Source organism: Danio rerio, chromosome 23, assembly GCF_052040795.2.
Source record: "Danio rerio strain M-AB ecotype USA chromosome 23, GRCz13ab, whole genome shotgun sequence".
Lineage (NCBI taxonomy): Eukaryota > Metazoa > Chordata > Actinopteri > Cypriniformes > Danionidae > Danio > Danio rerio.
In genome coordinates this window covers 36,980,851-37,007,721 of record NC_141043.1, presented here as the reverse complement: position 1 = coordinate 37,007,721, position 26,871 = coordinate 36,980,851, and the positions used below count along the sequence as shown (strand labels likewise).

The 26,871-nt window shown below is 36.8% G+C and overlaps 1 protein-coding gene and 1 long non-coding RNA gene across 2 annotated transcripts; one reads left to right on the top strand and one right to left on the bottom strand.

The window, feature by feature from the left end:
• Positions 1 to 1,449: 1,449 nt before the first annotated feature.
• On the top strand, positions 1,450 to 6,322 carry LOC141380528 (uncharacterized). The gene is made up of 2 exons (XR_015523839.1): positions 1,450 to 1,749; positions 1,914 to 6,322. It is a non-coding gene; the product is annotated as an uncharacterized LOC141380528 (long non-coding RNA).
• cs (citrate synthase) lies at positions 5,586 to 26,051 on the bottom strand. Its single transcript, NM_199598.1, is given in 11 exon segments — positions 5,586 to 7,354; positions 9,592 to 9,801; positions 9,882 to 9,983; positions 10,083 to 10,212; positions 13,512 to 13,711; positions 15,710 to 15,898; positions 16,625 to 16,756; positions 17,255 to 17,320; positions 18,724 to 18,831; positions 19,046 to 19,093; positions 25,897 to 26,051. Coding segments are annotated over 11 exon segments (1,407 nt in total). The 5' UTR covers positions 25,948 to 26,051; the 3' UTR covers positions 5,586 to 7,183.
• Positions 26,052 to 26,871: the final 820 nt, after the last annotated feature.

Genomic DNA, 26,871 nt, shown 5'->3' with positions numbered 1-26,871 from the left:
CAGCCAAAAGTTAAACTACAGTCATTATTTACGCACTCTGATGTAGGCATGGGCCGGTATAAGATTCTAACGGTATGATAACCTCGGATAAAAATGTCACGGTAATGTGATTACTGCTCTAAAATATTTTCTATTTTATTGTCTGGGTAAAAAAACTAAAACTTTTTTTCCCTTTTAAACACATTATATTTTATTTTGAGAAACATTTCAAATATTTTGGAGCAGTAAACATGTCAGGCTAAATGAATTACTGACTTCTGCTGTCTTCATTTGTTTTTTTACAACTTAAAATCGCATCTTTCCTGCTGGAGATACTGTTGTTCTAAAAAACAAACCAAAAAAAAGTAAACAAAAAAAAATATACACATACTTTAGGAACGGTATTGCAGAAAATTGACAATTTTAAAACCTGGACTTTTCTAAACCGCGGTAAACCTTGAAAACGGTTATCGTCCCATGCCTACTCTGATGTTTTTCTTTCTCAGGTCACACAAGGAGAAATTGAGTCCTCCTACATCCTTTATAATGGATTTTTTTTTCATTATTATTTTGTGTTTGTGTTCATTTTAACACTCATAATTTATATTTCAGACTCATTTTCTTTCCTAAATCTATTTTACGCTTGGTATGCTTGACAGTTTCTCTTTGGACTCCCTAATGAAACCCATTAAAGCCCCCTTTTAAAAGATGTAAAATAACTCCCTGATGTCCCTAGAGTGTGTGTGTGTGTATATATAAAGTTTCAGCTTAAAATACCACACAGATAATGATTTATAATTATTTGAAACTGCTCCTTTTAGGCTTTGATCCAAATTGTGCCTTTTTGGTGACTGTCGCTTTAAATGCAAATGAGATGCTCTTTTCAAAAGAGGGAGGAGCTACAAACACCTGTGTCAGCATAACAGCAGATTTAAAACAGGACTAATTTTAACTATGTGAAAAACTGAACATGACACAAATGACAAGCATCTAAAACTGCATGTTTATAGTGGTCACACTAGAGTTTGAGGATTCTAGTCGTACGGTGTAGTAAAAAGGGGCGGGATTAAACAAGATAATTAAGAGATTTAAAAAGCAAGCAATTGCTCCATATTTTACATTTTTGTCCAGAGAGGTCAAGTTCTATCCTTGATTGGTCTCAAGCAATTATGTTATGTAATTTCGCAGGTCAGAGTTCACCAAGCTTGAACTTTGCAATGCAGCGAACTGCGAAACTTGTCGCACGAGCTTGCGTTTCCAGTCTGACGCATTCGCATGCATATGAATGGACGTCTATGGGGAGAAAAGTCCATTGTGACCGCAGCTTTAGTCGTTATCTTCAGCAGGTGAAAACTCTAATGGTGGACGGCTGTTTTTCATTTAGGATTGTCTATGCTAATAAAGCAGAGATTGTCACAAATGGGTGGCACATACACTACGGCCAATTTAGCTTATTCAATTCACCTATACCCTATGTCTTTGGACCGTGGGGGAAACTGGAGCACCTGGAGGAAATGCGAACATGGAGAGAACATGCAAACTTAACACAGAAATGCCAACTGACCCAGATGGAGCTCGAACATGCAGTCTTCTTGCTGTGAGGCGATCATACTACCCACTGCGCCACCTTGATGCCCTTAAGTATAATTATAAAAAAAAAATTATTATAGAATTTTTACCATTAGAGGCTGGTAATGTTCACAGACGGTTGCCACACAACTGTGTTTAAATCTCTTGAAAATTGACTTTTGCATGCTTGGTCACCTTTAAGTAATTGTTCGTGTTAGTGTGTATGTTGTGAAGAGATTTTAATGGTCACACTGTTTATATCTCTGCATTGCAGGCCTCAAAATCACCAACCAACCAATAACCCCAACACATCCAAGTTTGCTCAGAAGTTTGGCGGCTCTGATGTTTGTTCGCGGTGTAGCAAGGCTGTATATGAATCATGTCAGAAAGTGTCATTTAAGAAAAATCTCCCACAGTCCTTTTTAATAGGATTTAATATGTGGCAAGGCTTTAATATGTTAACTTTTTTAATAGTAAGTAAAAGGTTTTGATACAAAAAAGCTTTGGACTTGGAGGCAAACAACTAATTTTCTGCTCTTGGGAACCGCAGGCCACGTAATTCAAATAATGTAATTATAATTATGCCAGTATTGGGGTTTTGAATGTCTGTAGGCTACTGAAATTTGGATGTGTGCGAGCTTTGTTTAATTTGTTTATGCAACACTGCACCCAAAGGAAAAAAAAAAATCCTCAATTATTGCTTTTGAACATAGATGCAAGATTAATACTTCCAAAGATCTCATTTGAAAAATCTGATTAGCCTCAAAGTGGGAGTTCAATGAAGAATCTGTCATCATGTACTCATCTTGCGCTTGCAAACATGTTTAGTTTTCTTTCTTCTGTTGAACACAAAACAAGACTGAAGAAAGCTGGTAACCAGCAGCCATTGACTTCATAGTAGAAACAAACAAACAAACAATGTCAATGGCTGCTCCTAAACATTCTTCATCTTTTGTGTTTGATAGAATAAAGAAATTCAAACAGGCTTGAAACAAGGTGGAGAGTGATTTTTCATATATATAAACCATACCTTTAAGGGAAAAAAAAAACAAATTATTATTTAACAATAATCTTGACCTTGGCTGTATTTATATAGTTTCTTACCTCAGATTTGAAGCACAGGCATTGCTAGCTTGCAGGTTGCCAGATTTAAAAGGATAGTTCACGCGAAAATGTTAATTCTGTCATCATGTTTCAAGCATTTTTTTTTATCTTGAACGAAAAGGAAGATATACTGAAGAATGTAGGAAAACCAGCTGGTATTATTGGTTCTTAGTTAGTTGGTCAATGGTTGTTTCAACAGTCTTCAGAATATCTTTGCGATCAACAGAGAAAAGAAATTCATAGAAGTTTTGACCCACTTGACTGAGTAAACTGTGTGGAACTGTTCACTTTTGGATGAAGTGTCCCTTTAAATGAAGTGTTTCGCTACTGAGGAGGTCAGATGATACAGTTGTGAAAACATCATCGGTGCAGCACCAGCGAACAGATAACACGGTTAAACAAGCGATGGAGGTTGAGGAAATCCGAGTATGGTGGTGGTATCTGGGTCATGTATTTATAAGAGCACGAGGGACTACAGTCAAGATTCTTATACATGCTGTTACCCTGACATGAAGATCTTTCCCATGTTGATCTTCACACACCATTCTTAAAGGGATAGTTCACCCAAAAATGAAAAATCTTTCATTTATACATGCTTTTGTCAAACCATTATGAGTTTATTTTGTCTGTTTAACACAAAAGAAGATATTCTGAAGAAAGCTAAAAACTTAACCATTGACTTCATAGTAGTAAAAACAAATAATATGAAAGTCAATGGTTACAGGTTTTCAGCATTCTTCAGAATATTTTCTTTCGTGTTTAACAGATTTAAGAAACTCAAAAGGTTTGAAACCACTTGAGGGTGAGTTGGTAGTAAGTAAATGCAATTTTTTTTTGTCTGAACTATCACTTATCAAAAGTCATTACAACTAAGTTATAACTAGGTAACCGACTATTGCTTGACCTACCGTCAATATCCTGTTAGTTACAGTATGTTCTTAGTTAAATACACATACTGTAAAATAAAATAAAAATAACAAAACAAGAGGTGTATGGGGGATGGATATAATATAAACAACCACCACAGATAAAAACTAATATAGATAGATAGACAGACAGACAGATAGCTAGAGTGTGTGTGTGTGTGTATATGAGATCCAAATATGAATTTGTATGTCATATATCAGATCAGGGTTGTTTACTTCCTTTAATTAATTAACGTGTTAATATTACTGTGTTTGTAGTAGGCTTACATCGATTATGAAAATGTAAACTATATTAAAATGATTAATTATAAAGCAATATACGACTTACAGTCTTTAAGTACATGTAGTAAAGGAATTTTTATTACTATGGCAATTTTAATTCTAGGGCTAACTACTTTAATATTCAAAAGATATGTTGTGTAGTGGAAACCTTTCATTGATGATTATGTTTCTCTATGGACTCCCACACCACCTCATTTGCGTTTCTAGTAAACCCAATAGCCTCTATTTCTCTGGATTAACGTCGCTTTCAGCCAAGGTTAAACATTTTAATGAAGGCGGGTTAGCGCCATTTTGTACTCATGTCTAAAACCAATTAAGTTACCTGCGAAATGAGTATTCATATTCACCTGCTTTGGATAGCCACACAAACATCGCGGTTTGTATTAACAGTTGGAAAACTTCAAAAGTGACGGCAAACGCTTCTAACGTTAACTTACTGGGGTAAGAGATATACGACTAAGTCTTACTTTTTCATTTAAAACAATCCAAAGAGACAGTCCAGTCTTACTCTTTCGTTCAAAACAATCAAGAGACGATTTAGTCTTTCTTTTTCCATTCAAAATAATCAAACGAGACGATGTAGTCTTACTTCTTCATTTAGAACAATCAATTGTGATGATTTAGTCTTACCTTTTCTTTCAAAACAATCCATTCAGGTTGGAAAAAAAAACTTGTTAGCAGCTAGGGCCTTTAAGTCGAACACGTGCTGCGTTTGACCAAACAAGTGACACATCAAATATGCAAATAATGACGTGGAAACCCTGGATTAATTGTTAAAGGCATCATGGCTTCCCCGAAAAAATGAAAATTCTATGACCTGGTACTTGACTTGTTTGTTCTTACCCCTTGAACAAATAAGGCGTTTATAGACAATGTATAGTGTTTTGTTTCTATGATGTCAAAATAACTTTCTTATCAGGCTTTTTGTGTCATTTTTGCACATTATTTTGTTTTAATTCAGTAAGTCTGCAAATTTATGCAAGTATTTAGTGTATAGCAATTGAAACCACATTAAAACACTTGTATATATACACAAGGTTAACAAATAAAATCCAATTAGAATCACTTGTTGGGTAAACAGCAGGTAATTATTACTTTACAAACAGTTTTGTACATCAATCTAAACATCTACATGTTCAATATTAATTAAACAAACTTACCTACTCCCAGGGCCATTTATATAAAAGTTTCTGCACCATTTAGGCGTTTCGTAAAATCTACAGTAGTTTTTTTATGCGGCCAGTTGTTAGCCCAATGCTCAACCCTTAATCTGGAAGACTAGGCCATACAAACATACACTATGGACAATTTAGTTTACCCAATTCACCCATACCAAGTTTTTGGACTTGTGGGGGAAACCGGAGCACCCGGAAAAAACCTATGCCAACATGGGAAGAACACGCAAACTCCACACAGAAATGCCAACTGTCCCAGCGAAGACTCAAACCAGCGACCTTCTTGCTGCGAGGCGACAGTGCTACTACCCACTGCGCCACCCATAACTAGACAAACACTAAATAAATATTTACACACATTTATATAAGTGCATAGATTGAATGTTGGGCTCAAAAATCGGAGCTTAGGTTTAGTTTGGCCTACTTATACATATGAAAGCACTTGAGGGTGAGTAAATACTGATTAAAATGATCATTTTTGGGTCTTCCCTTTAGACCCAGGGAAATCCAAGCAACGTGAATCATAAAAAGAAGAAATAAAGTCTCTGTGTTTTGTTAAAAACATTTATTGGTTTTCGTTTTTTGTCAATTTTCCCACATTTTTCTGTTTTGTTCACCTAAGCTTCTTTTTCACAATCAATCCAGACTCCTTTTGTAACCCCATTCTCTTGTTTCCCCTCCCCATTTCCCCCTGGTGGGTCTGACTTCAACCAATCATCTCCATATTCACATTCCCTGTTATTGAAATCAACTCAATGGAGCATAAACCAATCAAATTCATCATAATGAAAACAGCCGCAACAGAAAAGGGCACAGCAAATCAGACAAAATATGTTCTTGGATGACTGGGGTTCAACACACAGAATTGATGATGATGATGATGATGAAGGGAAAAGTGCCATCAAGTTAATGGAGTGCTTATGGAGCGACTAGCTAAAATAGATACCAGCTAGATTGTCCAGGAAAAAAAAAAAAACGCCAACCTGAGAGCAAGCGTGCAATAGAGCAGCACCCAAACAGGGGTCTGATCAGACCGTTACACGCACCAGCCATGTTTAAATAATCTTAAAGGTATTTAAAATAAAGGGTTGAGCCAGTCATTACCTAACAGGGATGGTGGGACAGTGTTTTGATATGCAGTTCAATACATTCAAGCTATATTTACAGGAATAAATAAAACCACGACTTATGTATACCTACACAAAATGATAGCTTTTCTCTTTACACAAGACATCATTCTTCAAAACACTGGACAATAAAACTCTCAACGAGTAAAAAAAAAAAAAAGGTATCAGATTTTTAAGCACTCTTGGATGAACGTATAAATACAAATTCGACTTGCTCTCAAGCTGATAAACAAATCTGACCTCAATAACTTGTGTAAATGACACAAATCAGCCAAATGTTGTCCACAAATAGAAGATTTGGAATAAAGACGGTAGTATTGCGATGAAGATGATTGGTTTAAGTCAGAGAGCAATATGAGAGATAACTTATTAAAGGGGCAGTACCCTTTTAAACAAATATACAAGCTTCCCCAAGTTGAACTGAACTCATAGAATCAATTCTATTGAGAGAGGACCTATTTTTTGCCATCATGGAGTGCTCTTACAAGGAGAAACGCGATGTTAGCTAAAGTCAAACGTAGTCAAATTAGCTCAGAAACAGGGCTTTGATGATTGGTTTCCTCAAACGAACAAAGTGAACATCTGACCTCGGGAGAGTAAAATACAAGACTAAAACTGAAATAGTGTGGCGCGACTGCTGAGGATAAGGGGTTTATTTACATACTGAAGTCGACTAACTAGTATTCAATAGTCGTTATTATTTTAAATAGGTGATTAAAGAGAAGATATTTTGCTGCTGGACAATAACGCAGCCTCCTTCATCAAAACCACCCTGCTACATCCATAGCTGCGTCATTCAAGCTGGGAAAACTGAAGTGTGATGGTTTGTGCAATGCGTGGACTAATAGAAGAGTGTCAATGGGATGTGTGATCTTGACGTTATATATATCAACAAAGGCCCTTTTTAGAAGAAATTTAAAAGTGTACTGTCTCTTTGAATCCCTTAGCCTGGAGGGTTGTTCTAATAGCTTAAGCTCCTCCCCCTTTCTGTTCTCACTCCGCTGGCATGGTCGCTCCCTCTCTAGCCTGACTTGGCCCCGACTAGAGCCATGAGTCCGTCTGTGCTCATGGACTTGGGACGCTCCAGAGGGAAGCCCAGCGCTCTGCTCCACACCAGCTGGGCGAGGACACCCAAAGCCCGGGATACGCCGAAGAGCACAGTGTAATAGTTCATCTCAGTCATGCCGTAATACTGTGAGAAACACAAGAGTAAACATGTGATGACTTTTAATGGGAGTGCAAACAGGAAATTAGATGTAAACTGCACATATTGACTTCACTCTTCGTGTACGAGCAGGCACAGCCATTGGAACCCATTTAGCTCGAGACTTCTGGTCTCATTCACTTCCATGGATTTTTAGATGTTTAAAACAGCTCGTTATGCTGCAAACTTATATTATCTAATTACATTATTCTACTGTTTATGTAGTCCTGAACACTGAGCGAGCAGTTTGACTGTTTTCTGCCATTTACTATTCCTTGTCATTTCTCCTATAGGCAACTGAATCAGAAGTTCTAAAACAATCGACCTCTATATTGAAGAATAAGGTCCAAAGACAAGGGTTATGTAAAAAAATATATTAGGGATGCACAGAAATCTTAGCCTCCAAAAATTATCGTCTAAAATTGTAATTTTTAGTTGTTAGCTGAAAGAGAAACACCGCCAAAAATGTCAGGCAAAAGAGGGGTTATGCTCCGTCACTTTGTTTCAGTGTTCAGTGCGTTGGTTTCACTCTTCCTCCAGGGGTCCGTTCTTCGTACTTTGCTTAAATGATCTAAGAAGATTTAGCAGATCCTGGATCTTTTAATCTTAATAACAGATTTCTGGCTAATTTGGTTCTTTAAACATATTCACTAATCAGATAAATTGTCTAGATGAACTGATCTGAGATTGTTGTGTTTGTTGATCCTCAAAATCATGATCAGCAATGCAACGATTGGCTGAGGGCACAGCAGTGTCATCTGACTAATATTCAATTATCCATGTGAGCAAAATTACATCAATTTCGTAGTAAACAGTTTGTTAAATATGACACACAATAACTTTCCAACTTTGTTGTGGGCTGCAAGATTTACACCATGTGTCAAGAGCATTTAGCAATTTATTTAGTTCTAATTTTAGGGCAAATTTTCATTATAGTAGCCTATAGGCCTATTCAAGATCTTAATAAATGGCTGTTTAAATTAATTTTGCATCAAAAAAGCATTTTAATATCGGTAAAGGTGTCTGCAAATTTTGCAAAGCATCAAATTATCGGCACATTAGTTTTCAGAACGTGTGCATGGCTGCATAAATCTTTATTACTTTCCTTAAAAAAAAAAAGAAAAAAAAATATTGTCTATTATCTTTTACTAATTGTACCAAAGCTGGGTTGGTACTACCTTAAAATAGTTTGCATCTATAAAATGTGTCTAAAAAATCTTATATATATATAAATGTTCTCAATCAACCCCTTGGGAAGAACCACCCCGTTACAGTCTTTGTACTTTTAGTTTGGACTGTACATTCCTTTACATTTTTTTAAAACCTCTATTAAAAGTTTAAAGTTCTGAGCTTATACACCAGGGCTTATACGCATGCACACTGGATTAACTGTAGCAGCAGGCCATTCATATATCGCGTCTTTTCAGTGTGCAAGTTTGTCATTTCCAATATTAAAATATATGCCATAATGCGTGCGCAAGCGGAGTGATGTGCTTGCGCCTTCCAGATGCACAGAGTAGAAAACATTTCACGCTGTAGCTGTGAGTTGTGCGTGGCTTTCAGTGCAATCTAAACAAAAGATATTTAAACAAATGAACTAATACAGATTATTAAAATGATTATGCATGTATGAACACAGATAATACCAACAGTTCATTTAAATTCTTACCTAATATAAAGCTTAAATTTACATTAGACGTGATAATCGTGAAACCATGATTATTCTTCAGACTATATGATGGCACAACCAAAATCTTTATTTTTTGCATCTATAATTGTTATGCAGTTCAAAACAAAACATATGACTGTGTCTAAATGTAGAAGAAGCCTACTTAAGCTATGCACTGCTTTTGTTGTGCTTTGAAATGCAACATTTGAATGTTAAAAAAAAAAGCCACATTGTATAATGCAGGGATGTTATGTGGTTTCAAATTACAATATATTAACATTTTAATGTTGAAAAAAACAACAACATATGGGCTCTTATATGCTGTTGTGTCATCCCTTATATTGCAAATCATATCTTTCCGGCGCCTCATTTGGGATGCTTTTCATGAACTGGCCCCCATGACAAACAAATTGAAAAGCCCTGATTTACATATTCAATATAAGATGGTGAAAAACGAAATCCCTTTACAAAAACAACAGATCTTCACTAAATTCACCACAGATCAACTTTCAATCAAAAATGTATGCATACTAATAGCTGGATTCAGTTTTCTTACTTGCAACAGGACTCCGCTGTGTGCATCTACATTGGGCCAGGGATTCTTGGCTTTGCCCTGCTCCAGAAGCACATTGGGTACGATCTTGTAAAGCTGAGCGACCAGCTTGAACATAGGGTCATTGGGAAGGTGCTTGAGGGCAAACTCTCGCTGACAGGTGTAGCGAGGGTCTGTCTTCCTCAGCACAGCGTGACCATAGCCTGGCACAACCTAAATGAGCACATCAGAGGTAACAATCATATTTCAATCCATCATATTTTTATGCTACAAAACAAAACACAAGCACTCACTCTGCCTGATTTGAGCGTGTTCCAAATGTAATCTCTCATTTTCTCATCGGACACCTCACCACCGAGTTCCTTCTGCAGGGCTGTCAGCCACACCAGCACCTCCTATGGGACAGAGAAGGAAATTAATTAATGAAATGCAAAGCTTGTGGATATTTTAGAACCATTTGTCCTGTACAATACAAAGCACATTGAGGCTCAAACCTGATTGGCCAATCCATGCAGGGGTCCTGCCAGACCATTCATAGCAGCGCTGAAGGAGAGGTAGGGGTCGGATAGTGCACTTCCTACCAGGTGACTAGTGTGTGCGCTCACGTTTCCACCCTCATGGTCACTGGAGACCAACACAGAAGCACACAAAGCGGTTAGGATTACAGTCAAAGGTCAAGCAACTAGATCAGATTGATAAACTTATGACCACAAGAGGGCAGACTTGATTCATTTAAATACTCTTATATTCCTATTATTTTCTGTACAAAACTTAGAACAGCAAGTCATGAGTGTTCTTGCTGGCTAAACATTTTAGTTTAATATCACTAGTCAAAGGAATATGCATCAATAGATGCAAGTAATGTGATCATTTCTTGAGCAATAGATTAACAAGAGCTTTATGAATTTATGATCTGATATGAACCGTTTAGTAAACAAAATATGTATAGCCAATAAAAAAACTCTACAGCATGAAACCCTGATCATTTATACACGTAAATGATGTAAAGCGGAGTAATATTTTTGTTGTTTTGATGCAGTTTTTTTTTACTGGGTATTTCTTGAACAAGCATGAATTATAAATTAAAAATAGTATTAAATTTTTTCCAAAGTTCTTAGGAAACTCATACGGAGATAAATATTCAATTAATTTTTTGATCATTATATGTATATAATTTTGATGCATGTATATACAAATATCCAAGTAGCTCCTGACCAGGGGTCCGTTCTTCGTACCTTGCTTAAATGATCTAAGATGATTTGGCAGATCCTGGATCTTTTAATCTTGATAACTGATCTCTCGTTAATGTGGTTCTTCAAATGAGTTTGCGAATTAGATTAGAATGTCTAGATAAACTGATCTGAGATCGTTGCGTGTGTTGTGAAGGACAGATCTATCGATCCTCGAAATCATGATCAGCAATGCAACGATTGGTTGACGTCACAGCAGCGTAATGACATCATCTTATTAATATTCAATCATCCATGTGAGCAAAATTACATCAAATTAGCAGTAAACGGCTTGTTAAATATGACACGCAATAACCTTCCACATTTGTCATGAGCTGCAGGCTTTACACTTTCATGTGTCAAGAGTATTCATCATGTATTTCAATGCAAATCAGTGTATTTATTTAGTACTACATTTAGAGAAGATTTTCTTTATTATAGTAGCCATTTTTTAATCGGTGTAAAGAATAACTGGTTGTTTACAAAAGCATTTTCATATTGGTAAAGGCGTCTGCAACTTTTGTGAAGCATCAAATCACTGGCATATTAATTATCAAAACATGTTCATGACTGCATAAATGTATTATTGCTTAAAAAAAAAAAAGTCACATATTGTGCATTTCTATTATACACAATTTGTACTAAAGCGATCTTAAAAGTTTATATCAATAAGTTTTCTCTTTGCACCAGCAGGTGGCAGTCTTTGTACTTTCATTTCAAGGGTGCAGATTGCATACGTTTTATTAATATGTATAACTTTATTTATTTTATGACTATAACTTTATATATATATATATATATATATATATATATATATATATATATATATATATATATATATATATATATATATATATATATATAGTTAAAAAATATGTACCATTTTCCCAAGTGTATATAACTTTAACTGTAAGAAAATATCAGAATTCGGAACATACTTTCTGTATTATCTTTGCTTGAACTAAGCCGATCTAATCCTGTTTATATGAATTGAACCTGCTCCCGATCAGGTTTGACCAAGCAGAACTGTTGCTATGACAACAACTCTCGGATCAGCTTTGAAGAACGAAACGATCCTGGATCGTGTCAAATCGTCAACATCCAAATCCAGCTAAATGAGTAATCCACTTACGAAGAACGGACCCCAGGGATTACAACATTTGGTTTTAGTTAAAGCTGTTAGCCCAGCTGTAAAAATGCACCCCCTCTGAAATGTGCATCTATTAACCTAAATTGAGACTATTTTTTAATAATGGAGTTATACTAATGACAGTGAACCCTTCTTTACAGAACAGGAAGATGTAGATGTTTGCCTAATTTTGGAAACAGGCTCATCACAATACGTCTTCTACAATACAGTGATTTTTTTTTTTTAATTTACATCTATATGTTAACCAAGTAAGTTTTAAAATGGGTTTCACTTACCGTTTTTGCTTTACTCAACAAAATAATAATCATCTTATGTTTTAATCAATTGTGGCCTTTTTTTAATGAACACTGAGAATTTTAATCCTAAAGTCTATGAAGGGGGTGCATTTTACGAAGGGGGTGCATTTCTCAACACAACACCTGTTGCATAACGAATGAGCAAGTATATTCTTTTCAGCATGCATGTTCACAACCAGGATTCATACCCGGAGCAGGAATGTAAGCAGTGTGTCAACGTGAAGCAGGAGCGGTGCAAGAGGCGTGCGGGTATGTTTTCTGCAAGCATGCATCAGTTTGTTTTTGATTACATTGCTTTCACCAGTATTGGTTTGGAGAATAATGTCTTCATATAACGAAAAAAAGTATTTCATGGGAAGATATTTCTGCATGATAAATTTGAATGCATGACTCATGCCAAATGCGTCAAAGTTGCCAGCCCTGGGTTGCACATAGAGAATAACGTCTTTATATAACGATAAAAGTATTTCATGGGGAGGATTTTTCTGCATAAGAATACTGTAAATTGCATGACTCTCAAGCACTCTGGCAGCTCTGCTCCTGACACAATATGACCAAGTAAAACAGTATATAGATTTTAAATGCATTGAAAAGGTCAAATAATTACAGCATTTTATATAAAATTATTCATTCAAATTCTAGTCCTACTTAATCATTGTGAAAAGCACCGTGCTTTCACTTTCACCCTTTTTATCAGCAATAAATGTGACAACCCTTTCAACTAGCACAGATTACAAAACTCAATTCAAAGTCCTGTTGCACACTGCTATGAATAAAACTAAATAATCTTGATTAATCTGTCAATTATTTATTAACCCACTAATCAGATAAAGACTCATATTTGTAAAAAAAAATATTACTTTCCAAGCTGAGCATATCTTCAAGTTACGGTATAGCATATTATTGTAATTTAAGATCACACTTTTCTCTGTAATTTACCTGTAGTTTCAGAATGTGGCAATCTGTTCTAGGAAGAGCCAACATAGTATTGTTTATGATTTTGATTGAAAATGGCCAAACTAATCTTAAATATCACGTCCATTCTGTCTTCTGAACAGGGCTAGAAACACAAGCTTCACAAACCTGCTTCTTGTCTTCAAGGCTAAAATCTCAACATTTCACAGAAAACCTTGCAAAGACTGAGGGCGATGATGACAAAGGTTAAAATGCAAGCTGACCTCATTCCTAAACACGCTTATGAAAGGAATTTATGATGAATGTTTGAGTGAGCCTGTAGGTCATAATCACCTGTGGATGGTGAGGTAGAGCCTCATGAGCTCTGTGAACTGTGGCTCGGTGTATCCCAGCATGTTGGTGAAGTTATGTGACCAGTCCAGGTTGGAGTCAATGGCGCCGATGCTGCTGCCTTCACGGTATAAGTTACGGTAGATCTTAGCTGCCACGCAGGGGAGCTTGGCGATCAAGTCCATGGAGTCCTCATACACAAACTAAACAGAAGGGACAAAAGTTCACAATGATCTATTTGTAATTATCTTAAGCCTAGCTCACACTGTGTGACTTTTAATAATCCTAAATCAGTGTTTCTCAACCACGTTGCAGGAGGACAACCAGCTCTGCAGATTTTACATGTCTCCTTAACCAAACACACCTGATTCAGATGATCAGTTCATTAGCAGAAACTGTAAGAAATGTAATGGGTGTGACAGACAAAGGAGACATCCAAAACATGCAATGTTGGTGGTCCTCCAGGATTGCAGTTGAGAAACACTGTCATTTTTACTATCCCACATTATTTATACCTCACGGCAAACATGAAAATTTGTAACAGAAATTTTGGTCATAGAGTGCCTCAATAAAAGCAGAAAAAAGCTGTTTTGACATTTTCCCCGTGGTGGTTTGAAGTTGTGGTGCTGATTGAGTCATCAGATTCGGTGCTTATTAGAGTGAATTTACACAGAAGATCTTAATAGTCAATTCCAATTTTAACCTCCTAGGGCTTAGTTGCCACATACGTGGACAGCGCATTTTAGCTCCTAAGTGGCTATTTAAAATACTTTAAATGTTTTATATTTTGTTACAGACATACAGTGTCATCCTGCAACTGTTTTGCAGCATATGAAACGTCCCAAACACTATTTTTAGCTCTCCAAAATGGGCAAAAATGTTGTTTTTACTCTCTGATAGTCAAAACACGTAAAAAAAAAAAAAAAGTGTTATATATGCATTAAAAACAGCAAGGAAAAAGTGTTTTATGTAAATTCAGACCACGAGTCCTCATATATGGATATCACTTTTCTCTAACAGTACATCATATCAAAAGATTATACTTGGATTTTGTTCTAATCAGGCTCCTGTAAACTCAAATAGCAAAGAGAAATAAAAAATGCATGTAAAAATAAAAAACACCTTGGGCCTTAAGAGGTTAAGACTATCCAATTTTTTGACGACCCGCGATCTTGACTCGTATCTGATATCTGCATTTACAACGCACACGGCAAAGATAAAATAAAAAAAAAAAAGTAGGCACTGACTGACAGCTGTGATAATAAAAGAGCACTCTTTTCTCCATTCGTGTATTAATCTGTTCACAGGGTTTCGTTTTTTATTTTATTTTTGGCAAGTAGTTTAGCTATAGTTTATGACAGAAAAGCTCTCATTCTGCCATCTTCTTTTAATCTAGGCTATTTTAAACCAGTAGGCATCTTAGTGTCATGCCATGGCGTGATTTCTGTACATGATCCATGCAATAGTTTTACATTAGTTTATATTGTTTCTTACGCTCGCTCTCTCACTAATGTGCTTAAATACCTGTGCTTAATGACAATAGAAAAATATTTTTGTCCTTGTATATGAGATTTAAGATTTGAGACTCTGCTTATGCCTGGTCCAAAATGAAGGCATCGAACATGACATCATTCGCTATCGTTTTAATGACATGCAACTCACATTGACAGGTAAAAATCCAATCTACCTGCTTACACTGAAGACACGCATCCCATTCATATCCGATCAATTTCTACATATGAACAAGGCCTGAATCTGATCCAAGTAAACCGGAACCCATGTGATTTCTCTCACATACATGGGCCATTATACAATCTGTGCCACATGGGAAAGTGGAAAAAAAAACAATATTAATAATAAATTAAAAAAATCTGAATTGTGTCACTTGGGGTGTAAATGCAGCTTTATTGGTTCTTAGTTTGATGCTTGCTGCCACTTTAGTCACACTGCATGAAAGAATCTGAAATCTACCGAAACTCCCAGAACTTTATTGCCGTTGTGATAAAAATGTTCCTTCCAATTAAGTAGCTGTCAAACCAACGATCATATTACAGGAATATTTTAGGATTTCCCAAAATTGTCCCAGATGACCAAATCATGGCTGAAAATATACAGTGTGAGCAGGGCTTTAGTCATTTTAATGTTTATAATAACAAGCTTTGCCTTTTAAGATTCTAGTATAAATATTTGCAGTGACTCACCTCCCAGTACTTGGCCTTGTTAACTCCCTCAGAATACGCCCGAGCGAAGCTGCTCTCGCTGTTCAGAGCAGTGATGGCGGCGCTGAACTGAGACATGGGGTGCAGGTTGGTGGGAAAGTTGTCCAGCATGGTGACCACGTGAGAGGGAAGGGCTGCGCGCTTGGCCCACTCCTTAGACAGCCAACTGACCTGAGGAAGCAGGTGCGAGTAGAGTTAACGATGGGCCAAATGATTCTTGTACTAATTAGAAAATACTACAAGATTTGTCATCAGTGCAGTCAATACATGGTTCTATTTACACCTGGTATTTAGATGCATTTCATCAATCAAATCGTAAGTTAAACCTAAATACAGGTTTAAATGGCCTTCAGAAAAATGTTCACTTTCTCCAGAAGTAGTGGGAAACGATTGGATTGCTATTATAGTGCGGATGCTCATGTGGTTGCATGTGTTCAAACAGGCACAGAAGACTAGCTACTTTACACCTACCAGCCTCATTTTATAACATACTGTAATAGGATGAGATGTTAAAGCACACTGGCTTAAGAGGATTTAACAGTGCTGTCAAAAATTGCAAGTTTGTTGAAAAAGGTGAAAATGTTTTTTAAAGCAAACGTTCTCTGTAAAAATGTTCATGGAGTTTTTGTTTTTTTGTGTTTGTTTTTTTCACTGTCCTATATTGAATTTTTTTTTTTTGCAGACAATTGAGACAGAAAACAGGAATATAAACGAGGAAATATATTGTGGATGGTGAGGTAGAGCCTCATGAGCTCTGTGAACTGTGGCTTTAAATGTATTTAAACTAGCATTTCTTGACTAATCTAACACTAAATGCTAGGCCAAAACTTTGCTAATAGTTCCTCTATCAGGCCTTGAATAGTTGATGTAGTGAATAGACAATGTAGTCCTCCTCACCTGCTCCTCAGTGGGCACCTGCCCTGTGACCAGCAACCAGAACAAACCCTCCGGCAGTGGCTCCTCTCCACCAGGAGCCTTGGGCAACAACTGCTGACACTCTGGAATGCTGTAACCACGGAAACGGATGCCCTAAAGATAAAATCAATAAACACAGGGAGGGCGTCAGAACGTTCGACTAAAGCTCTCAATGTTTACTTCATGTAAACTCGAAGAGGGTTCAGGGGTTAGTGGGGGAACTACTGGACCAATGTATATTTATCAAAGGCATTGTGGTGCCACTTTCTATTTATAGCTTACAGCAGCATAGCTGTGCTATGTACAAATAACATGCTGCATCTACAACACTGTGGACTTTCTTCCTTCACTGTACATTTTCACAACCTAAAATCCATATTTGACATGTCAAGGCTGAAAGTTGCACACTGGAATTATATTTTGACCTTGTAATTGATTAATACTAATAATTGATATAATACTAACAATACATGTATAACAAATAAGATTAACAATTAACATCGGGTTTAAGCCATATTTTATCAATCCCAGGCTGAGAGTACATGATTCATAGTGTTCGTGTACATGTGCTTGAACATTAAAGCAAAAAAAAAAAAGAATGCGTGTACTTACCTCATCAGGGTCTAGTACAGATGTCTCGTAAACTAAACCCTTCATCCCTCTCATTCCTCCATAAACCTGTTAAGCACAAAAACATTACTGAGATACCTTGTCAATACTTGTTTCTGAACAAGTAGCCCTCCTCCTCATTCCTCGGCATCTATCTCATGTGTCTAGCACTAGTCACACAAGTTGTAATGATGGTTATGGAAAGAAAGTGTACCAACACAGTGCATCAACCTCTGCTGCTCATCCTAAACACTAATGCAGACCAGGGTTTCCCATATATGCCAATGATGTATACTGGTGGAAGTGGCCTCTGTCAGCAGGGTAATGTACCCATGCTACACACATTGTTCAGGAATAGTTTAAAGAACAGGCCACAATACAGTTGAGCATTTGTAAAATATGCTGGAACAAAATGTACAATTTATAATGGCGTACATGACTTGAAGCAGAAGTGAGAAACATTGATCTTGGAGAGTCAATGTCCTGCATACATTAGCTCCATCCCAGAATAAAATACCTGCCTGAATCCTGAAGAAAACCTTGATTAGCTTATTCAGTTGTGCTTGGTTAAAGTTAGAGCTAAAACCCTTCAGAGACACTGACCCTCCAGGATTAGGGGTGCCCAACTCAGTCCTGGAGGGTCAATGTCCTGAATAATTTAGCTGCCTGGAAGTTTCTAGTATACCTAGAAAGAGCTTGATTAGAGAGTTCAGGTTTTCTATTAGGGGTTGGAATAAAATATGCTGAACACCGGCCTTTCAGGACTGAGTTTTGGCACCCATGACTTTAAAGATCATCTGTATTCCACTAGATGACACAGGACATCTTCAGGGGTCTTGTAGAGTCAATGCCTTGGCAGCTCAGCACTGTTTTGGCAGCATTTAGAAGACCAAAAGCACATTCTGCAGGTCTTGAGGAGATTAATAAATGATGCTCATATGGTGCAGTTTAATCTGCAATATAGAATAACTGGCAGTGAGACAAAGACCAAATGACTCAGCTGAAAGAACTACACTCACTCCACAGCCTGAAGGTCCTTGACAAAACAGCCATCCAATCAGAGACCAAAAAACTATTACTTTGTTCATGGTGGTTTGCGTCACCACATCATGTGAGACTGAACTGGTCAGGAATCTTAGGCAACACTTGCTCATTTCGTTAGTTTGACAAAACAGAATTTGGCTTACTGCACTGACAGGGTGTCCTAAATTTAAGACACATTGGTGATTAACAGTGATGAAGTAACTCACAACAGTTCTTAACCCGATTAATGTCACCCCATATTTTGAGTTCACACTCAAGTGAAATATGCATATGATAGTTTACAAAGATAAATTCAGGTTTAGACAAAAAAAAATGCCTAAGAAAATCTGCCTATTTAATTGTGATTGTAATGTAGCCTAAATGGATGAGCAATAAGAAAATCCCAGGTAGATTTACAGGAACAGTAAATGTAATGTTGCTGCTCTCACCATGTCCACCGTGATCTGACCAATTGAGGTTTTGCCATACTGCTGTTTGAAGTTCTTGATCCTGCTCTGTTCTTTAGGGACGAGGTCTGACAGGACATCTTTCAAATTCTACAGAATAAATGAATAGTCATTGGTTAGTGAATCTCCCACAGATTCAACAGCAATCGTGTGCACTTAAAAGAAAGTAATGTTTGATGTTCAAAAAAGTATGCTTATGAGTGACTTGACTTCATATTCCCATCAAAGGTATGCTTGTGATTTTATCTCGGAAGTGCAATTAACATCTGAAGTCTGTCTTTGATCGGAAGGTGCAGTCACGTACCGTGGATGCGCTGGCATTTCTGGCAGCCACAACAACACATGCTGCATTCTGGAAAAGAAAAGAAAACAATTACTTTGATGGAAAATGCAATGCAGAGGGAGCTATCACCCTAGCCTCGACTAACAGACAGATTTCACTGCAGCAGCTCCGCTGACAGCTGCAGGGCAGGTGACTTGAGTTGCACAATGCAAAATGTTTCAGTTGCCAAGGCAATGTCCTTTTTTTTCTTGGATTCACATTACAAGCATCTTATTACAAGTTTCTACAGGACCAAATGTTTTGAAGACAAACACTCAGAAAACACTGCAATCTTTGTATTTAAGCTTTTTTGCATATGTATTTTCATGTAGAATACTGACCTTATTCTGTCATGTGAGAGTGGGTGCAGCCATTCTATCATTATTTGCTCAAGACTTTTTGTCCTGTTCATGTTCACTTATTTTTTTTTAGCCATTAAAAAACAGCTTATGTTGCTTCATATTACATTTGTCTTATATTATTTTTATGTATTATCATAAACACACTTGTTTGTAGACCAAGTGGTAACTAGCTAAGAGAAAGACAAAAAAGAATTAGCCGAAAAGTGTACGTCTTCTATGCAGAATAAAGTCAATAACAGAGCCACTTGGAAATGTAAAAGGTTTGTAAAGTTTAAAAGATAAAAAGCAATTCAGTCAATCTCTAGAAGTCGTCAATTATAGACTATTCTAAATCTCTTAGGGTGTTTTCACACTTGGTTCAATTTTTCCTTCTGAACCCCAGAACGCGCAAGTCATTGAGCTGCTGTTTTGTGTACAGCTGTTACTAGGTGACGGACACGAAAGCAAAGCGCCAAAATGGTAAGACGTCCACACATCGCGGCCATTCTGTTTGTCCTGAATCTTTTGTTTTGGGAGAAGATAAGTAGACATTGTCACTGTGATTGTCCTGGTTCAGGACAGTACGTGACACGCATGCACGCACACACAAATAAACGTCATGAAAACGATAGCTTGTTGTACAGTTATTTGGTACAATTGCATTCATACTAGTAGTGAATCGGACCAGAGTTCAGGTGAACCATACCCCAGATCACCTCTTTCAGGCGGACTCGGGTAAGGTTCATGGGTGCGCACCAGAGTTCAGAAGACACGTTCACACTAGCTAAACGTACCATGCTCTGACATCAAACGAACCTGGGCGAAGACCAAAAGTGCTAATGTGAAAGCACCCTCATATACACCTGTATGTGGCACTGGCAATGCAACTTAATACCAGGTGCAAACAGAGCAAAATACAGTGTGATTAAAGACATCACGCTGCAATGTATCATTTGACCTTGAAGAGACAACCCCTTTTTTTAGACTTTCAACATACTAGACTCCTTTAAAATAGCATATATAGCATTTCTTTAGACCAAAAGACACTTACTAGAAAGTTGAGATCATTTTACCTCTAGCCATCTTGTCAATCATTAGCATCCAATTAATTATGTTATAATTACATGTGTTATTATGAGGATATGTGGGGATCCATCCTCCAAATGTAATGCCAATATTTATGACCCAACTCAACAGATTTACAAATTGTTAATACTTCACAATAGTACTGCACAATATTGGAAAAATCTGGCATTCCAATACTTTGTTTTGCCGCATTATACATTGCAATACATATACAATTTCACCAGATGACTTGTATAACTCTATTCTAAAAATTTAACTCATTTAAATCGACAGGGTTGATCAAGTGTTTTTTTATGCAGTTTTTATACATTATAATAAATTACAAGCAAAAATAAGCTTTCTAGGGAGTCTTAACAGTTTTAGAGTACAGAAATTGATCAATCAAATGTAAAATAACATGGTCAACATTGTATAAACAATTTTAAAGTAATCATATCTTTATCTTTTATTCTCTAATACATAATCTAATCCTGCAATGTGTACTGTGGATACACTCATGTCGAAATCGATATAGTCACACTAATGGAAATGGAAGCACAGCGAGACAATATATTCTGTAGAGACAGATAGACGGAACCAATAGATAATTGTAATATGGCTGAGCTTTTCTTACAGTGAGACACATCCTTTATTTCTATATATAGCTTTAGATTAAGAGCCATGTTTGATTGACACAGAGCAGGACTGGAGATAAAGTGCCACTGCAGAATGACTCAAGCACAAACGGACGTAGGACTGGCAAGATGTGTAAGAGAATTGAGGGGGCTGAGATTCTTCAAACAGAATATATAAATCACTGGAATCATCATTAATTCTTTCCACACACAAATTGACAGACGTTTATAAAATTTAGCTGACATGCTTTGGACTAAAAACAAAGCCAATCTTAAATAACCTTGGATTATTAGTTAGAGAAATAAGAAGAAAAAAAATGTCCATTGATATGGTTTATTTTTGCACCCATTTAAGTCTAAGACACGCATGGCATTTTTTTAATTTGACAGGACTCCAGTCAATGCTGATCCTGGAAGTCACACTGATAAGATTGAGCGGGATTACGCAGCGAATCATTGCGGCTTCCTGAACATGAGCCAATAATTCCTACTCCACAAGCCTCCTGATCATCATGTGGGTCAGTGACACCAGACACCCGTCACTCTGGCCTACAGCTAAAGATTTCACTCCAGCCAGAAATAAAGTGCGGCCTGATGTCTTGCATAACATACAGTAGCCGTGTGACCAGACAAACAATCCAATCGGGTTTAGAGCTCAATTAAGGGGCGGTCTTTATTGTTGCTGAGAAGTAACTGCTAGTCTCTGACCTTCCTCCAAGTCTACGGTGGTGTAATCTGTGGGAAAGGTGAGGCTAGCAGCAGCTGATTGACCTGGTGTGAGTGCATCAGAGCATGATTACATAAACCTCTGTACTGTAATAACTGAATACTTCCAGACATGCCAAAATCTATGCATTTCACATAATCATCACAGAGGTGAATGCATACATTTTAATGTACTTCAAATTGAATACTTAGACTTGCATCATTTCTTTGAAATAGTTTGTGGATTTTTACAGCATTTTACTAAATTTGTAGCAAGTTCTCTGTACAATGGACATGGCTTGAGCTCTAAATATGTTTAAATATGTTCAGGACCGGAACACACCAAGTTGACGGCAAGCATCTAGCACCAACAAAACGCAAAAGTTTTCTCGTTACGCAAAGGAAAATGAACTTCTGACATGCAGAGACAATGCGTAAACAAAGCAGTTTTTTGTGTAATTATCACAGTAATTGTCACTCTCTTCACCCTAAACAGATTCTATACACTGAATTGAGCCAATGAGCTTCGACATTAACCCGACAAGAAGAGATGTGTGGAACACACCAAACCAACTAGCCTGACCAACAGACCGACGAAGCGCGACGGCCAACCATTGGCTTGGTGTTTCCAATCACATATATGTCTGTTGAGCATGTAAAAAACAGCCAATTAGCAGTGTTTAGAAACCTGTTCAACAGAGCACAAATGTTAGTGGGAAATGGACTTTATTGGAAAGTATTTATGATTGGTACCGAAGTCAACACTTTTGAAATCCGTACTAGGCACTGGTACAATTTTAATAATATCTATTTGGCATCATAAAAATCCAAATGATTCTCAACCCTATTAAAAGCAGGTGTAAATGAAGCCTAGGTCTGTGTGATTCTCTGGAAAATGAATATGGCTTAGGTAGGGCTGTGCAATATGACAATACAAAGCAATTTAAAAAGAACATTACAACTTTCGGGTTGATGTCTCTAGAGTGGCTAAAGGGGATTGTACTGAACATCTATTAACTTGTTTTCTATTGAAAAAAAACTTTGCTAAGTACTCTTCACTTGACTAATTACCCAAGGTTACATTATGTTTCTTTAATTAAATAAAGATTTGTGGTATTGTTTTTGAATCACCCTGTGTATATTTTAAGGATAAAATAAAAAGGCTACCGTTTCATATTACGCTCTATCATTTATTTTGTGGGGTCACAAATTAAATTGTTTACGGTAAAGCTTTTTCATAATTTATACGAGCGCAATATTACACATCATTATGGGAAAGCAGACAAAAAAATATAAAGTATATAACAGCATCGTGAGAAAATCGAAATATTGAAAATACAAGTTAACACTTTAATAATAATAATAATACATTTTATTTGTAAATGGAGCCTTTCTGGACACCCAAGGCCACCTTACAACAAGGATCAACAGCCATACCAGGACAAATTAAAACAATGACTTAAAAATTGCCAAATAAATTTTAAATACATGTAAGGAGTTGCAAGTACAAACACATTGCGAGTATAAAATAACATGATAAAACATGAGAAAAAAATCCTTAGGTCCAAGGGAAGTGAGTTCCATAGTCGAGAAGCTGCGGAGCTAAAGGTTTTGGCTCCTATTGTGCTTAATCAAGTGTGGGATATTAATTATATTAATATTTCTACATTTTCAAACGTTTGCCTTTTAGTTGTAAATAAGATGAGAAACATTATCATGTCAAATCGTATCATTTACCCCAACAAAATAATCAGCTTTTAAGTTTTACTGTCCATCCTGAAAAAGCTACTACATGTCAATCTACTTGGAGAACCGCCCATGCTACAGTATGAAACATTGACCTTGAAAACAGCAGTAAGATAATTACAGACACCATCACAACTAAGACGCACACACAGGCTACTAGTCAGCTAGGAAACCTAACGCCAACTATGATGACCTTTGACTTATTTCTGCTGCATCCTAATCCACGTAACAAGCCTACATGCAGAACAGACACAAGAGTCGGCAGGTTAGCAGAGGCTCCTGAAAATACGATATGGAGGAATTACTGCAGACAAAGTTGCATTACTGCAGACTGCAGACAAAGACTTTCTGTGAGCTTTTCCTTTAGGAAAAGAAAGTGTATGATTGTCAGGCAATGCTCTAATGGTTTCCAAAGCTTGTCCCTGCGTTGTTTAAAGGAAAACATCATTTTTTTCGCAGATGACAGGTGGACAGCTGTGTCAGACTGGTCAGACGTGTTGGGTGAGGCCGTCCGCCATTTGAATGCTTTATCGGAAACGAATCTTTAAAAACACTACATGTAAAAATCTATTCATATATTCAAGAAAAAAAATCTATGCAGCATCCTTTAAGTTTATTTACTTTAAACCCTTACAAAGCAGACTACTAGATGTGAACCAAAAAAAAGTAACATTAGGATTTATGGTACAAAAATCTGACTCTGCCATCATATGGACAGATAATCAGCGGATTACATAAGTCTAAAAAAGGCAGAAAACTCTATGGTGTGCAAAGGTCATCTAGGGGTGTGAACGGAGCATTAACCCAAGAGCACAGTAACCTATATTACTGTAGTCATTCAGACAGAGTGGCGTGGGGTTTATCTCTACAGCAAAAACTATGATGACTGTATAAGTGTTATGAGAGGACAACGGAGACAGTATATGATTAAAGTACAGGTTTATATGGTTGATAAGTGCCCTTTGACACTACTTGCACTCATTTGTGCTCATCATAACGTACAAGTCAGATGTTCAACATCATCAGCAGTCACACAAGTTGCTGAAGGCGTTTATAAAGCAAACTTGTATAGCTCGTAGCCACAGAAATCACTAAATGTTAAAGATTACAATCCCAGCAAGCTTTTTTTTTGTTTTTGAAAGATGTCTAATAGATGTCTAAACATAGTCGACTTGGCTAAAACAAGTCTAAATTAGGTCTAAGTATAGGTCAAAATTAGACTAGTCATCAAATAAACAGAAATGAATGACTACACAAAGTCTGTCTAATCTGTCTATTTGACAACTAGTCTAGTTTTGGGCTATTCTTAGATCTCTATTAGATTTTCACTGAAAGCCCAAGTTTAGCCTCGTCTTAGCCAAGCTGTCTACAATTAGATGTCTTAGACATCTATTAAATGCAAAACTGTTTGCTGGGATGTCACTAAAAAATAAAAACCTTTCACAATTTAGGAAAACATTTTCATGTTACGAAACCATTTCCGAAACTTCAAATGAGGTTTTACTATTGAGGAGTGTTTTTGCAATGCAAAAGTAAGGATTAGATTACAGATTCATTGAAAACACAGGATTACACTTATTGCTAAAATACAGCACAATGGTGTATTTGCAATGACCTAGCACATCCAAAAACTACTAAAGCTTGAAAATTATTAATAGATCCTATTCTGAAGGTCAAATCAGACACAGAGACCAACAAAAGGTCTGACTTGTCAGTTTAAACTGGTCCAGATGTCAAACTGACCGGTCAAATTTATTTACATTATCACAACTGAAAAACTGGTTAAAATTAGTTAGTGCCATGTGAAAGGACGCCAACCATGCAGCTGGACTTCAGATAGGAGTCGTATGAATATCAGACACCCAATATCTACATTTTTACAGTTCTTTGTCATGTATGCACCTCCATAGAGCTCAATTACGTTACACCATTCTCAAAGTAAAACGTAACATTATTCTTAAAGTGTCTCCAGATTTACCCAGTTTACTATACATATAGCATGTCTACAGTGGGTTTCATGAGGTTAAAAACAAAATGTAAATGTTTGGCATAGAAATTGAGCGACTATGAGGTTTATACATGCTGCCCATGTCTGGTTAGCAGATGTTTTAAAACACATTCGCCGACTTTATCATATACATAAAGAGTTATATAGACACAAATGCATGAACACACCGTTTTACACGTAAATAACCGAACGAATACGTTACATACGGTTTAATAATATCGAGCGTACCACACTGAGAGTCAGTTACTAAGGTAATCTATGCTACGCTAGGCTAACCGGGAAACGTTAGCAGTCAGTGTTTTTTAGACTCAAGTTAAAATAAAACTTTCCTACCTTTGAACTGAGGAGCCTTGGGGCTAGTCTGCTGATAGAGAGGAAGGACATTGTTCTTGTATATGTGTATAAATTTTACAAGTGGTTATTTATCGACCCCTGCTTGAAGGTGCCCCTCTCGCTACCGTGCTCGCAGTGAAGGTTGAAAAAGGGACTCGGGCCCTGTTGTAGGCGCGGTTTGGGTAAGATAGGGCCTGGTGAGGATGGAACGCGATCGCGTGATGTGATTGGTTGAAAACTAGAAAAAATAACGTGATTGGTTGAGACTCTCATCGCTTTTTGATTTGATTGGCTCACGAATGGAACGTAGCTTAATTATTCATAAGTACATGGTGGATTGTAGGTTTTTTAACTGCCTGTCTAGAAATAGAATGACAGATATGCTCATGCAGTCACGTGTTTTTTTTATTAAGTATTTTGGTTAACTTTGTAAGTGTAAGATCACGTTAAATCGTTTTAAAAATACCGAATATGTCGACACATCATAAATGTGAGACTTTAAAATGATCAACCTTCAATATATTACTGAATTCCCCTCAATATCAGATTTGTGCTCCATCCTAAAAAGATCCGAGACTGCCATGTACACAAAGATTTCATACTTTTATTGGGAAAAGGGTCGTTATATACAAATATATAGTTACAGAGGCTCAAGGACGTTCGTTTGAGACTTCATGCTGCCTGTAACATTGTCATGGCTCCAGTAGGAAGGATTTTTCCTTGGACCTACAGCACAACAGAACATTCTGGGGTTTGTTTAACTTGCATCACAATGTCAACACACAGAACTTACAAGGTTTCTACATATACATTTCAGCAACACATGAAGGTCATAAAATATAAGTTCAATAATGACATAAAAATTCCACCAGTGAATGGGGAAAAGCTGAAGGCAGGAGGAACAACCCATATCTCGTGTTTGATCAGTTTTAAACTATTTGTAATAGTTTTATTGCCATTTTCTCTGATGTTTTC